The 14,446-nt window shown below is 37.5% G+C and overlaps 2 protein-coding genes across 2 annotated transcripts; both read left to right on the forward strand.

Annotated features, from left to right (window-relative positions):
• The first annotated feature begins 1,079 nt into the window (after positions 1–1,079).
• LOC103733461 (olfactory receptor 10AG1-like) lies at positions 1,080–1,985 on the forward strand. The gene has a single exon (XM_017797923.1). It carries the CDS (start codon positions 1,080–1,082, stop codon positions 1,983–1,985), a length of 906 nt encoding a protein of 301 aa, XP_017653412.1.
• Positions 1,986–8,050: 6,065 nt separating this feature from the next.
• Positions 8,051–8,971, forward strand: LOC103733462 (olfactory receptor 10AG1-like). Its single transcript, XM_008832254.2, has one exon. The coding sequence runs from the start codon at positions 8,066–8,068 to the stop codon at positions 8,969–8,971; it is 906 nt and encodes a 301-aa protein (XP_008830476.1). The 5' UTR covers positions 8,051–8,065.
• Positions 8,972–14,446: the final 5,475 nt, after the last annotated feature.

Here is a 14,446-nt window from a genome sequence, read left to right on the forward strand (position 1 = left end):
GGTGGCCTGGAACTTGCTCTGTAGATCAAATTGACATGACTCTCACAGAGATCTTTGTCCCCCATTCTCCTGATAGCTGGGATTATGCTCTTTAATGCCCTGCTCTGCTTATTTAATTTTAGTTTTGTTAATCTTAGTTCCTATCCACATTCTCTGCATTACTAAAATAAATCATATTTAGGTTTATTAAAGTAACACATAGACAAGCAACATTACAGAATGTTGGAATGGTGGAATGCAGCTGCACTTGCTTATGAAAATTGTATGAGAGAGAACTGACTCACAGGAAGGGAACTACAGAAACAGCCCAAGTAACAGATCATATTTATTAATTATATATATAGTATAAAAAGGTATTTTTATACCTGTAGATGTCAATTGACCCCAACTCTCATGTGGAGGGTAGGAAGGTGAGCTGCATCCTTAGTCTGAATCAGAATTTTTCAGACCCTGGAAAATATGTTATTGGGGAAAGTCATTGAAGTGATTACTGAGATGATGGAGTCTCACTTGGCATAATGACAGGTGAGCGCACAAATCAGACTGATAATCAGCCACCATCCTCAGTAGCAGTTAGCTTCGGAATATCGATTCTCACTGAAATACCAAAATCTGGAGTTAAAAGTTCCTTTTGAAGAAGCACTAAAGAAAATCTTCAAGGGATAATCATTTTTAGCAAAAAAAAGATGGAAAGCAACTACTATTACAGAGGAAACAATATAAACCCAGATAAATAATAAAAAAATAAAGTAACACAATTCTTTCTTAAGTTTCAAAAGTAAAATAAAGTCTTCCATAATATAATCAAGGAAATAATTGCTTTCAATACATTTGCAAATAAAATAGATTTATGTACTGAATTGACATTAGTCACGTGATTTTTCCTTTTCAAACCTCATGTATCAGAACCACAATAAGGTGAATGGAGGGCATAATTTAATAAATTACATGTTTGATGTTATTCAGTTGCCATAAGGATTAAATGTAGTCTAAAATGCAATTGAATTAACCACTTAAGATTTACATTATCTGCAGATGGAGACCAATTCAAAACAGAAAAATCAAATACCTCTGCGTTGATGGAATTTATTCTCCTGGGGTTTTCTGATGTTCCCCATCTCCAGTGGATTCTGTTTATGATATTTTTGTTCATCTATTTGACTATTCTGATGTGCAATAGCATTATAATCCTGTTAACAAAAACCGACCCTGCTCTTCAGACCCCAATGTATTTTTTCCTTAGCAACTTTTCCTTTTTGGAAATCTGTTATGTAACAGCCACTATCCCGAGAATGCTTGTGGATCTTTACACCCGGAAAGGAAGCATCTCTGTGCTGGCCTGTGCAACACAAATGTGCTTTGTCTTTCTGTTAGGAGGTACTGAGTGTCTCCTGCTGATGGTCATGGCCTATGACCGCTATGTGGCCATTTGCAAACCTTTGCGATATTCCCTAATCATGAATTATAATGTGTGCGTGCAGCTGGTGGCTGCCTCCTGGCTTAGTGGAATTCCAGTTGGAGTTGGACAGACCTACCAGATATTCTCTTTACATTTTTGTGGTTCGAACAGAATCAATCATTTCTTCTGTGACGGTCCCCCACTACTCAAGCTTGCTTGTGGTGACACTTTTGTGAATAAGGTAGTGGTTTATTTAGGTACAACTGTGTTTGCTATGTTTCCTTTTCTTTTGATAATTTTCTCCTATGGCAAGATTATCTCCAACATTCTGAGACTGTCATCAGCCAAGGGTAGGGCCAAGGCCTTCTCCACCTGCTCCTCTCATCTCACAGTTGTTGTCTTATTCTACGGAACAGCGAGTGTCACCTACCTTCAGCCCAAACCGAGCCAATCAGAAGGAATGGGAAAACTTCTGTCTCTTTTCTACACCATTTTGATCCCGGCTCTGAATCCCATTATATACACTTTGAGGAACAAGGACATCATGACCGCACTGAGAAATTTGAAAACTAAGTTAATTACATGAAACAGAAACCCCTAACACAAAATCATGTATGAACATTTGCCAGGTAGCTATAAATTAAAAATCAGACTTATTCCTGCAAATTTTGCTATTTAAAGTCTATTCTTGATGAAGTGACATCATTTTAAAAGAAATTTGTTTCCTAATGGTTTGTTTGGGTATTTAGTTTAATTAGTTTAAAAATGAAATAACTTGGCCGGGCGTGGTGGCCACACGCCTTTAATCCCAGCAGTTGGGAGGCAGAGGCAGGCAGATCTCTGTGATTTCAAGGCCAGCCTGGTCTACATAGTGAGTTCCAGGACAGCTGGGGCTACAGGGAGACCCTGTATCAAAGAGACAAAAAAAAAAAAGAAATAACTTTTTGGATAGATGCCATATTTACGCTCCAGCTTTGTTTTTGTTGTTAAGTATTAAATTTGGAGGCATCTTGTTCATCTCAGTGAAACATAACTGTCATATACATATAGCTATTGTTCTGAATCATTTTCTGAAATTAGCTTTTTCCTAAGTTGTCAGTCCTCTCTGATTCGCTGCCCAACTCTGATCTTTGATATATATTTAGTCCTGTCATTTATCAGAAGCTTGGTGATGGAAATAGTTTCTTCTGCTGTTTTGTTTTTTTCTTTTCCTATTTCTCTCTTTTCTCACAGCCTATACCATTTAGTAGTGCACATGCTGCCTGCTGCCTTCTGCCCTGTATCTCTTGGTTATCTTAGAACATCAGACTCCCTCAATTTATTACCAAGTTTCAGTTTCAGCAAAATGTTCAGAAGAGGATGATATTAGAAGTTTCAAAATAAAATACCCAAACCTAACATAGTATGTTTGAATGAAGGATCTTAATATATTTGAGGTATGTGATTTAGGTATTCAGAGGGAGGAAGAGGGATGGAGGAAAAGAGGGCGAGAGGGAAGGAGATGTAAATGGAGAGAGAGGAAAGAGAGACTTTTTACCTTATTTGGTATCAAAAAGTCTTTCCAAATTCAGTTATGAAGTGATTTATGAGCTGGACTTGATGGTGTGTGCTTTTATCCCAGAGCTCAGGAAAAAGAGCCAGGTGCATTGCTGTGAGTTCAAGGCCAAGAGTCAGTTCTACATAAGAAGTTCCAGGCCACCTGGGGCTACAGGGAAACCATGTCTCCAAAAGATAAGAAAAGAGAAAAAGAAGAAACAGATTTTAGAAATGTAAGCAATTTAGGTTGTTATGAGTACAAAACCACCCAAAACATTACAGGACACAAAGGTGAATGTTTAGAAAACAGTACCGAGGCCCAAAGAGAATTCCATGTCAGTAAGCAGAGATCAGAGACAACCACAGCCAATAAAGAGAAGAGCTACGAGAAACTGGAGGAAGTGAGCACAAGTCTCCCGAAAGCCTTCACAGTAAATGCCGGGCTGCAACGCTGTGACTTCTGACACTGTCCCCTACAATCAATGGGATGCATTTTGCATTTCCTAAAATCACGTATCTGCTTAAAATATAACAGATTTCTTATGTACTTATAAAAACATATTATATATAAATATATAAATATATGAATAAAAGTATACACAAATATAAAATTATATATCCTGTTGGAATATGTTTAATAGAGAAACTCATAAAATATAGTCTATTAGATGATTATAGAAATATATTAAAATACACAAATGAATTATATGTAATATTTAAGTTGATGAATAAAAACATAAAAATATATTGCTGAAAATATAAAAATAGAAATACAAAACACTCCATGAAATTCTTTCATATATACAAGTAAATACATACATCTAGTAGAAATATATTTTCAAAATTATGCATCCCTAGGGCATTGTTTATGTTATTGTTTAGGTTATTATAATCTGACAAATCTATTGACCAATTTGAATTAAAGGGAACATTAGTCAATGGTCACTCTTAAACATGTCATTTTGTAAACTTAGCATGTATTATCAGAACAAACATCTCTGTAAAAAATGAAAATTCATACTAATTTATTTAAAGAATTTAAATGGAAAAGTGTGGAAACCTGACTTCAAATCAAGTGGAGAGAGAAAAATAAATTAGCAGCAAGGAATGTGTTTAAGTAGAACTTGTATATTAGTTGATACTAAAGTTTTTGCATTATCTAACACATGATTTTCACAAAAAAATTGGAAGCATTGGAAAAAAAATCATACATGTTTTCTCAATATTTTCTCCCCTCATATAATTCAACTTTAATGTATTTCTCTGCAGCAAAACCCAGAAATGATTCTTTACATAGTTTTTATAAGTACTGTAATCTTCATAAATACGTAATGTCTATGTGATGTATGTAAAATAAACCTCCTTTAGAAACATTAACCAAGTTCTCTCCAAGTTATTGTTATTTGAAAAAAGAAATATAATGCATTCTAAATACATTATACACATATCATTGTAAGAATCTGGGGAACTGGTTGGGAGGTCTTGGGCCATCAAGCCTGGAGTGGGGAGATCAGCCACAGGAACAACAGGAGAGATAATGTCTCAGTAACTCGGGAGGAGAGAACTAACTCCTGAAAGTTGTCCTCTGACCACTGATCTGGTGGCACTTGTACCATGCATATGCACACCTGCCACACACACACACACACACACACACACACACACACACACACACACTGGATTTTTTTCCAAATGCTGTTTCTTCATTTTCAAATTGTCTAAAAGCTGGTTGTCCCTGGGACTGTGACTATCATTTAAGAAATAGTGGAACTCAAAAATAGACATAGTCAATATTTCCCAATCACCAACCACACAACCATACTGCAGTATTATTGTGGGATACTTTAGTTTTACACAACTCATTAACAAGGTAGATGTTTTAGCTCCTAAAGTGTTGTCTAGTGATTGTGATATTTAAATGAATCACAAAAATATCAGCTGCTAATTTAGTGATAGCATAAGAATTAATACATAACATAAATGTATCTGTGCCAAAAATGTGAACAAAACACCAATGTATGACAGGCATGCTGTGGCAAAGAGAGGCAGATTTTAAAAGTTATCACAACATGTTTACAGTGGGATCCGTACTTGTAAAATTGTGTTGAAAATAATCAAGCCAGTGGTTATGAAATATTCACACTTCCCTTGAAAATTGTGAAGACACAAATCAGACACTATAGGCTGTATTTTATATATAGTAGTGTATATTGAATTGGGGAGGGAACATTGGGGGAGGTGCAGATGGGAGAGGGGATCTAAATACCATCAAATTATATTGTATGAAAACACAAAATTCAATAAAATTTTAATAAATCTTTTATAAAAAGTCAATTTAGTTATAAAATTTCTAATGAACATATGTCTGGGAGATGCCCAGTACTAGGTGGCCCATCTGCAATTGAATCTCTACAATTAAGGTCCATAGAACATAGCAGCATAAGGGATAGAGAGAGGGGTAATTCTCCCCTCAACTCTCACCAGTGAGGGTCCCTTGTACATCAGAGTGTGATGGACCCAGAAGGCCACCTAAGAGACTGTGAAGTGTAGGATGGGACTCTAATAGGGAACCTCACCCATCCATGGCTCAGGGTCCATTGTGGAAGAGAAGGTGGAAAGATTGGAAGAGCCAGGGCTGGTTCATGATTACAGGGAGGTGGAGACTTCCAGGCCACTGGAGGCTTGCTCATGTGAGGCTGTGGCAGTGGTGGCATCGAACACAGTACCCATGTCAGCTCAGTGAAACAAGGGTCCAACGGGAAGTGGAAAATAGGTGATGGGCCAGCACTAGATTGAGAACTATTTGAGACTGATTGCTGCTGGGTGAGGGAGAGTATGACTTACAAAGACCAGTGGATGGGCTGACTAGACTCCAGTGAATGCATTTACACTGAAGGACACAAGTATAAACACCAAATGAATAGTACTCAACATGTATGGCAGAGCGCATCAGGTTTGGTGGGAGGATGGGGGAGGCATGGATAGGGGAGGTGGGACTGGATTTGAGTGGGAAATGTATGAAATTTATAAAGTTCAATAAAAATTAATAAAGTTCTATTTCTTAAAATGGCATAATGGCATCACTCCTCTAAATATGGTAGACAGAAAGCATATATGTGTGGAACTGAACAGGAGGCTCAATGTTCAATAGTATGCTATGATCTGATGTCAGAATCAGGCTAAATACAGTAGGAAACCAAAGCCAGAGAGGTGTAACATCCTCAACAGCTGGAAGAATTCCAACTCCTTTCAAGTGAAACTAGACAATTAATTAGAATTTCACTTTGAGACATAATCCCCAAAGAGTAAAAGTTCTCTCTGCCAACAAGGGCTAGAGCCAAACAACACAGCTCTGAAAGGAACCAGAGCAACTGCCATCACAAGTGTCTTCTTGAAGCTGAATTGAGAATAATTAATAGGAAAGAAGGTGGTCCCTGGGGGAGTCTGTGCTGATATTTTAAGGGCAGTGAATATCCAAAGTCAACAAATATACTATACAGGTGGGTTGAAGAGGAGTTCAAGTTACAGATTGAAATCCACTTCTATATTCATAAAGAATTTCATGAAAATCTACAAAGGTAAGCTGCAATTGTGCTGCTAGACTATTTTACTTATGATATTGCCAATTTGATAATCAAAACCATTGAAACAGAAAAACATGAAATCTGTGATCATTATCTGAAACGAAACTAATTTAATATTAGGTAATATAAATCATCTATTCATTTTCTTAACTCTGAAGCAGAATGACATATGATTTACAGCAAATAATGCAATGGCACCCGTGGCGACACTTAAAGAAATACTAACAAATATTTGGAAACATCAGAATAGTTGTCAAAATTTAATCTATCGGTACATTATTCAAATCATCAATAATTCACACATAATAGAGTTCAGATATTTTCAAAATACATAAATATTTCAGAATGTCAGAGAGAAACACTAAGAAATGCAGTTAGAATACTTTCCACAGTGCTGACTTCATAATAAATGATAATGAGAAGAATAAACATCTTCCTTCGTTCCTTCGTTCCTTCCTTTTTTTCTATCTTGGTTTCTTTCTTCTCTACTGAAGACAAAGTCTCCCTGAAGCCCTGGCTGGCCTGGAACTTGCTATGTAAACCAGATTGAGCTAATCTCACAAGTATTTAATTTTAGTGTTGTTGTCTTTAACTCCTATCCACATTCTCTGGCAACCTGAATTACTAAAATAAATCACATTTAGGTTTATCAAAGACAGACTTAGATAAGCAACATTACAGAGGAAGATGGGGAAAGCGGCTGCACTTGTCTATGAAAATTATATGAGAGAGAACTGACTCACAGGAAGGGAGTTCTACAGAAACCGCCCAAGCAACAGATCATCTTTATTAATTATATATACACATAATATAAAAAGATTTTTTTCATGTAGATGTCGATTAACCCCAACTCCTGTGTAGCAAGTGAGGGAACAAACAGTGAGCTGCCTCCTTAGATTGAATCACAATTTTTTATACCCTGGAAACTCTGTGTTAGGAGGAAAGGCATTGAAGTCACTACTGAGATAAATGTATTCATACTTGGCATAATGGACAGGTGAGTGCACAAAATGGAATGATAAGCAGTCGTGCCCTCAGTAGCAATTAGCTTCAGAATATTAATTCTCACTGAAGTAGCAAAACATGGAATTAAAAGTTCTTATTGAAGAATCAGTAAAGAAAAGCTTCAAGGGAAAATTATTGGTAGGGGGAAAAGATGGAATGTCACTACTAATACAGAGAAAATAATATAAACCGAGAGAAATAATTTTTTAAAAAGTAACAATTTATTTCTTAATGTTCAAAAATAAAATACTATTCATAATATGTTCTATTAAATAATGGAAGTGTCAAACAATTTTAAAATAAAATGTTAGACTTGTGGATTGAGTTGACATTAGCTATATGTTCTTTCTGTTTCTAATATCAACTATAGAATCACAAGGTTAATGAAGGGAATGATTTAACAAATTACATATGTTCATATAATTCGATTACCATAAGAATTAAATGGAGTGTAAAGTGCAATTTAATTAACCACTTCAGATTTACCTTATCTGCAGATAGAGACCCATTCAAGACAGAGAAATCAAATACCTCTGCGTTGATGGAATTTATTCTCCTGGGGTTTTCTGATGTTCCCCATCTCCAGTGGATTCTGTTTATGATATTTTTGTTCATCTATTTGACTATTCTGATGTGCAATAGCATTATAATCCTGTTAACAAAAACTGACCCTGCTCTTCAGACCCCAATGTATTTTTTCCTTAGTAACTTTTCCTTTTTGGAAATCTGTTATGTAACAGCCACTATGCCGAGAATGCTTGTGGATCTTTACACCCGGAAAGGAAGCATCTCTGTGCTGGCCTGTGCAACACAAATGTGCTTTGTCCTTCTGTTAGGAGGTACTGAATGTCTCCTGCTGACGGTCATGGCCTATGACCGCTATGTGGCCATTTGTAAACCTTTGCGATATTCCCTAATCATGAATTATAATGTGTGCGTGCAGCTGGTGGCTGCCTCCTGGATCAGTGAAATTCCAGTTAACATTGGACAAACCTACCAGATATTCTCTTTGCACTTTTGTGGTTCCAACAGAATCAATCATTTCTTCTGTGACATTCCCCCACTACTCAAGCTGGCCTGTGGTGACACTTTTCTGAATAAGGTAGCAGTTTATGTAGGTGCAATTGTGTTTGCTATGTTTCCTTTTCTTTTGATAATTTTCTCCTATGGCAAGATTATCTCCAACATTCTGAGACTGTCATCAGCCAAGGGTAGGGCCAAGGCCTTCTCCACCTGCTCCTCTCACCTCACAGTTGTTGTCTTGTTCTACGGAACAGCGAGTGTCACCTACCTTCAGCCCAAACCCAGTCAATCAGAAGCAATGGGAAAACTTCTGTCTCTTTTCTACACCATTTTGATCCCGGCTCTGAATCCCATTATATACACTTTGAGGAACAAGGACATCATGACCGCACTGAGAAATTTGCAAACTAAGTTACTTACATGAAGCAAAAGATGCTTCCCACTTCCTTCTGCCCTTTGTTTCATGGTTGCCTTAGAACATCAGACTTCCTCACTTTATTTTCAAGTCTTGGTTTGACAATCTGTTCAGAACAGGAAGTCATTAGAATTTTCAAAGTAAAATTCCCAAACCCAATGTAGTATGTTGAATCCTGGATCTTAATATATTTTAGGTATGTGTTTTAAGTATAAGGAGGGAGGGAAGGAGGAAGTGATGTAGTGAGAGGGAGAGAGAAAAGATAGGAGAGAGGGAGGAAGAGTGAGAAGAAAGAGAGAAAGGAGAGAGAGAGAGAGAGAGAGAGAGAGAGAGAGAGAGACTTTACCTTATTCAGTATCAAAAAGTCCAAACATAATTAAGAAATTGATTTTTTGAGTTGGGCAGGTTGGTACATGTTTTTGATGTCAGAACTCAGGAGGCAGAAGCAGGTGCATTTCTGAAAGATCAAGGTCAAAGCAGCCTTGTCTGCACAGGGAGTTCCAGGCCAGCTGGACCTACAGGAAGACCATGTCTCAGAAAGACAAGAAAAGAGACAAAGAAGAAACAGATTTTTGAAATATAACCAATTTAGGTTACTAGAGCATCAAATGAAATGAAAACATTACATGACAAAAAAGATAATGTTTAGAAAACAGGTACTGAGGCCCAGAGAGAATTCCATGAGAGTGAGCACAGATCAGAGACAGCCACAGCCAAGGAAGAGAAGGGCTACAAAGGCCTGGAGGTGGTGAGCACAAGTCTCCTGAAAGCCTTCACAGTCCATGCTGGACTGTAAACTGTGACTTCACACAATGTCCCCTGCTACGAATGGGATGTATTTTGCATAGTTTAAAGTCACATGTCTGTTTAGAATATAACAGATTTTATGCATATTTATAAAACATATATTACATATAAATAATATGAATAAAAAATTTACAATGTTTAAACATAAAATTCTAAATCATATTGGTATATTATTTATAATATATAAACTCAATATATGTTATATTAAATCACTAAGTAAATATATTAAAATACATAAATGAATTATCTATAACATTTAAATTGATGACTATAAAGATTAAAAATCTGTTCTTGAAAATATAAAAATAGAAACACAAAAACTGGATTTGTAGATCCAGTTGAAAAATATTTTTTTTTAAATCCCTATGACATTATTTTATTGTTCAGGTCAATTTTTTCTTAAAACTCTGTTGATCAATTTGAATTAGGAGAGACATTGCTCAATAGTCACTAATAAACATGTTATTTTGTAAACTTAATATGCATTATCAGAAAGCATCTAGGTAAAGGATGAAAATTCATCTTTATTTATTTAACGATTTTAAATGAAGCATGTGTGATAACCTGAACTTAGGACCAAATGGAGAGAGAAAATTAATTAAAAGCAAGGAATATTTTATTTTAAGTAGAATTATATGTTAGTTGACACTAAAGTTTTTGCTATATCTCACAGATAGTTTTCTCAAAATGTACGGAAGCATTGGAACAAAACGTTCTTTTTTCTTCAATATTTCCCCCTCATATAATTCAATTTTAAAGTATTTCTATGCAGCCATTGTAAAAATGAGTCTTTAAAGGTTTTTTAATGTACTGCAAACTTCATAAATACATCATAAATCTGTATGATGTATTTATAATATGCCTCCTTTAGAAACACCAACCAATTTCTATCCAAGCGATTGTTATTTATAAAAGGAAATATAATGCATTATAAGTTATACAGATGTTCTGGTGAGAAAACCTGGGATTCCTACAGTCTAGGACCAAAGTAGAAGATGCAGGAAGAAAAATGAAGTCAGAGGTAAGAAAGGAAAATGTATTTTTTAGTTTAAATCTGAAGGAAATACTGCTGCACTGAAAGTGCTGCTTTCTGAAGTGTATGATTCTCCTATAGAAACATGGCAAGTGTGGAGGCGCCTGATCAAAGGAGCTGAATTCGACAGGGTGATAATCGCTAATTAAAGCATTTCCCAGCACCCATAAAAGGACTGAATACTGAGGCTGAAGAGATGTCTCAGGTGAGACCACTTGCTGCACCAAGAAGAGGATCTGAGTTCAGATCCCTAGAACCTATGTAAAAATCAGATGCGTGTTGTGATATTTTTCTTTATCCTCATGCAATTACATACATACAGGGAATGCACTCATACACTCTTTTCTTTAAGAAAAGGAAAAGAAAAGAAAGAAAAATAACCTGTAGAAAAATCAGGATGCTTACACTTATAAATAACTTGTTATTTTGAGTGTGCAAATATTGGAAGTGATATGAGCTTAATTTACAAAACAATTCACATAAATCAAGTCATTTAGTCACTCAGTGTCCTTACATAGAATACACGTTTAGTTACTTACATATAAGTTGTTCAATAAAGGAAAATGAATGCATCTAACAGCAAAAACATTACTTATTTTATACTGTGATTTCATTTACATTGCTTATTTTTTTTAAAAAAAAAAAAAAAGAACAACTTTGAGAATAAAGTTTTTTTTTAATTGAGCTTTCAAACATTTTGTGTCACATTCCTTAGATTCTCCTCCCAAACCCATGCCCACAACCCAGGGCCCCAACCCCCCACCCCCCAACCCAGACCTCACACATCCTACCATACTTGTTACTCAGGTGCTTTCAAGTGCAAATTCATAAACAGGAGTCTAGTCAGCTTATGTAGAGATTGTAACTAAGGTCTACTCTCCCTCATCCAGTAGTAATCGATCTCCAAGTCCGGACTCTGGCCGCCATTTCTCACGCCACTCTGGGCCCTTGTCTGATTGAGTTGGAGAGATCAGTTGCCACAAGTTCACATTTGCAATCTTCCACTGGCCTGAAAGCCTCTGTTTCCATATGTGCATGGACCAACCCTGGCTCTTGCAATCTTTCTGCATCCTCTTCAGTAATGGTACCTGAGCCATGGGTGGATGAAGTTTAATATAAGAGTCCTATCCAGGGACACACTTTGCAGTCTCTTGTTCTCTAAAACTTGGCCATTTGTGTCTTTCTTTGTGCCTATCACACTGTTGTATAAGGAAGCTTCACTGGAGAGAGTTGAGGGATGGGTTTTCCTTTTACTCCATGTTCTGCTGTGTTCCATGAGCCTTTGGTGTAGAGGTTCAACTGTAGATATTTCACCTAGGACTGAGCATCTCTTAGGTGTATAAGCTCTGAGTGAAACCAGCTGTGGAACTCTGCAGTAGACTCCATCTGTTGCAAAAAGAAGTTTCTTTGATAAGTGCTATATGGTATACTTGTCTGTAAATATAAGTATCCATATGGCAAGAAATTTCATTTGTTTAAATATGACAGAGATAAGGGTGAGGAAACTAGGCGCCACAAGCCCATTGTCAGCCAGAAACCAGAACCAGCCTTATCTAAAAGCTCCACAAGCCCATTGTCAGCCAGAAGCCAGAACCAGACTTATCTAAAAGCTGCAAAACAGGCAGGCACCGCTGGTCAAGCTTCAAGGATCAAGCTGTAAACAAATCTTACGGGCGGAAGGACCACCCTTAGGGCCCGATACCAGTAATCCCATTTCCCCTCAGCCCCGACCCTTACCCCATATCTCTGTGTGTTTTCGATACCAGTAATCCCACTTCCCCTTAGCCCCGACCCTTACCCCATATCCTTGTGTGTTTTTGAAATTACTCTGTGTTTTTGAATTAACGAATAACCGCTCTCCTGCTTCTGTACCCTGCTTCTGCCCTATAAAAACTGCCAAACTCCAACCTGGGGCGCGCAAGTCCTCCAAGGAGACTCTGTGCCCACAGGTACCTGTGCATGAAATAAACCTCTTGCTGTTGCAACCCGAAAGGCTGACTTGTCCTCAGTGGTCTCACTCTTACACTCTGGAAAAGCAGTACTCACTCTTAACCATGGAGCCATCTCTCCAGCCCCCAATTCTTTTTTTAAGATTTACTTTTACCGGGCATGGTGGTTCATGTCTTTACTCCCAGCACTTGGGAGGCAGAGGCAAGTGGATCTCTGTGAGTTTGAGGTTAGCCCGATCTACATAGCAAGCTACAGGCCAGCTGGGACTACAGGGAGACCCTATCTCAAAAAGACAAAAAAGTCTTATTTTTATGGGGCTGCTGGAGAGATGGCTCAGCAGTTAAGAGTACTGACTGTTCTTGCAGAGGACCTAGATTCAGTTCCCAGCACCCATATGGCTGTGACAACCATAACAAGCAGGCATTGTACACACATGGTGGTGCACTTACATACATGTAAGCAAAACACTCATACACATACAATGAAAATAAAATAAAAAAATTCCAAAGTCTTAGATAAAAGAGACTTATTTTTATTTATGTGTATGTGTGTTTGTCCGTAAGTGAATCCCAGATATGTATAGGTGCCTGCAGAGGCCAGAAGAGAGTGTTGGATCCCCTGGAGCTGGAGTTACAAGCTATTGTGAGCTGCCTGATACGGGTGCTGGGAACTGAACCCGGTGTACACGCTCTTAACCACTGAGCCATCCATCTCTCCAGTCCATGTTTAGGGTAATTTTGGGAAATGGTGAAACCAGTATATCTCCCCAAAATCCTTGTGCTTTCCTTACTTGCCCTTCGGTGGCCTTGACAGGAGGAAAAAGGACCCACCCATGAACTTGTCCAGAGCCTCATCTCCACTCATGCCAGCATCAATGCCAAGATGGCTTCAAGCAGAGTGACGCTCTTTTCTGATTCCAAACCTTTGGGGTCAGAGGATATAGATAAGCAGGGGTAAGTCTACCTCTCTTCTTATTTTTTTGTTTAAAAATTTTTATATTTCTTTATTGTGTGTTGGAGGGAATGTATGTGCCACAGTGTGTATGTGGAGGTCAGAGGACAGCTTATGGGAGTCAGTTCTCCTTTTACCATGTGGGCCCCAGGAATTGAACTTGGGTCATCAGGCTGGCAGCAAGCACCTCACCCACTGAGCCACCTCACTGCCTCTTTTCTAATTTTCAATTTGAAAAAGGTACAATGAAAATTATATCACCTGTCTGTCATTCTGTCATCATAACACTATTTTGGTAGATTCAACTCTGGGTTTTTGTTTTGCTGTGTATATTCATGTATCTCTTGGTGTTTTTTCACTTAAATAACATCACATGGTAGTATTTTCTCAAAGAAAAACATGACTTTGTTTTCAACAGACGTGTTCAGAATATTCTCCAATGCTACTAAATGTTTGCCATGGGTTTCTTGAGTTCCCTAGGAGACCTCGGGCCACTTGGCTATCTTTTGGTGGCCAAAATTGTAGGGCAGTGTCTAGATGCCTATTCATGTCTGTCCAAAGCCACATCGCTTGTCTCTCAGTTTCTTTTAGATTGCTTTAGCTCCATGGGCATCATTGTCCAGTAACGGATATCTTCTTTTTCAGTCTGGATTGGAAGCTTGGGTACTTGTATACTTTTGTACTTAGTGGGTACTTGGTAAGCCTTGATTTTTGTTCTGTTGATTCATGCCTCATGATCATTC

The sequence above is a fragment of the Nannospalax galili genome, unplaced genomic scaffold, assembly GCF_000622305.1.
Source record: "Nannospalax galili isolate Female #2095 unplaced genomic scaffold, S.galili_v1.0 scaffold1716, whole genome shotgun sequence".
NCBI classification, from domain to species: domain Eukaryota; kingdom Metazoa; phylum Chordata; class Mammalia; order Rodentia; family Spalacidae; genus Nannospalax; species Nannospalax galili.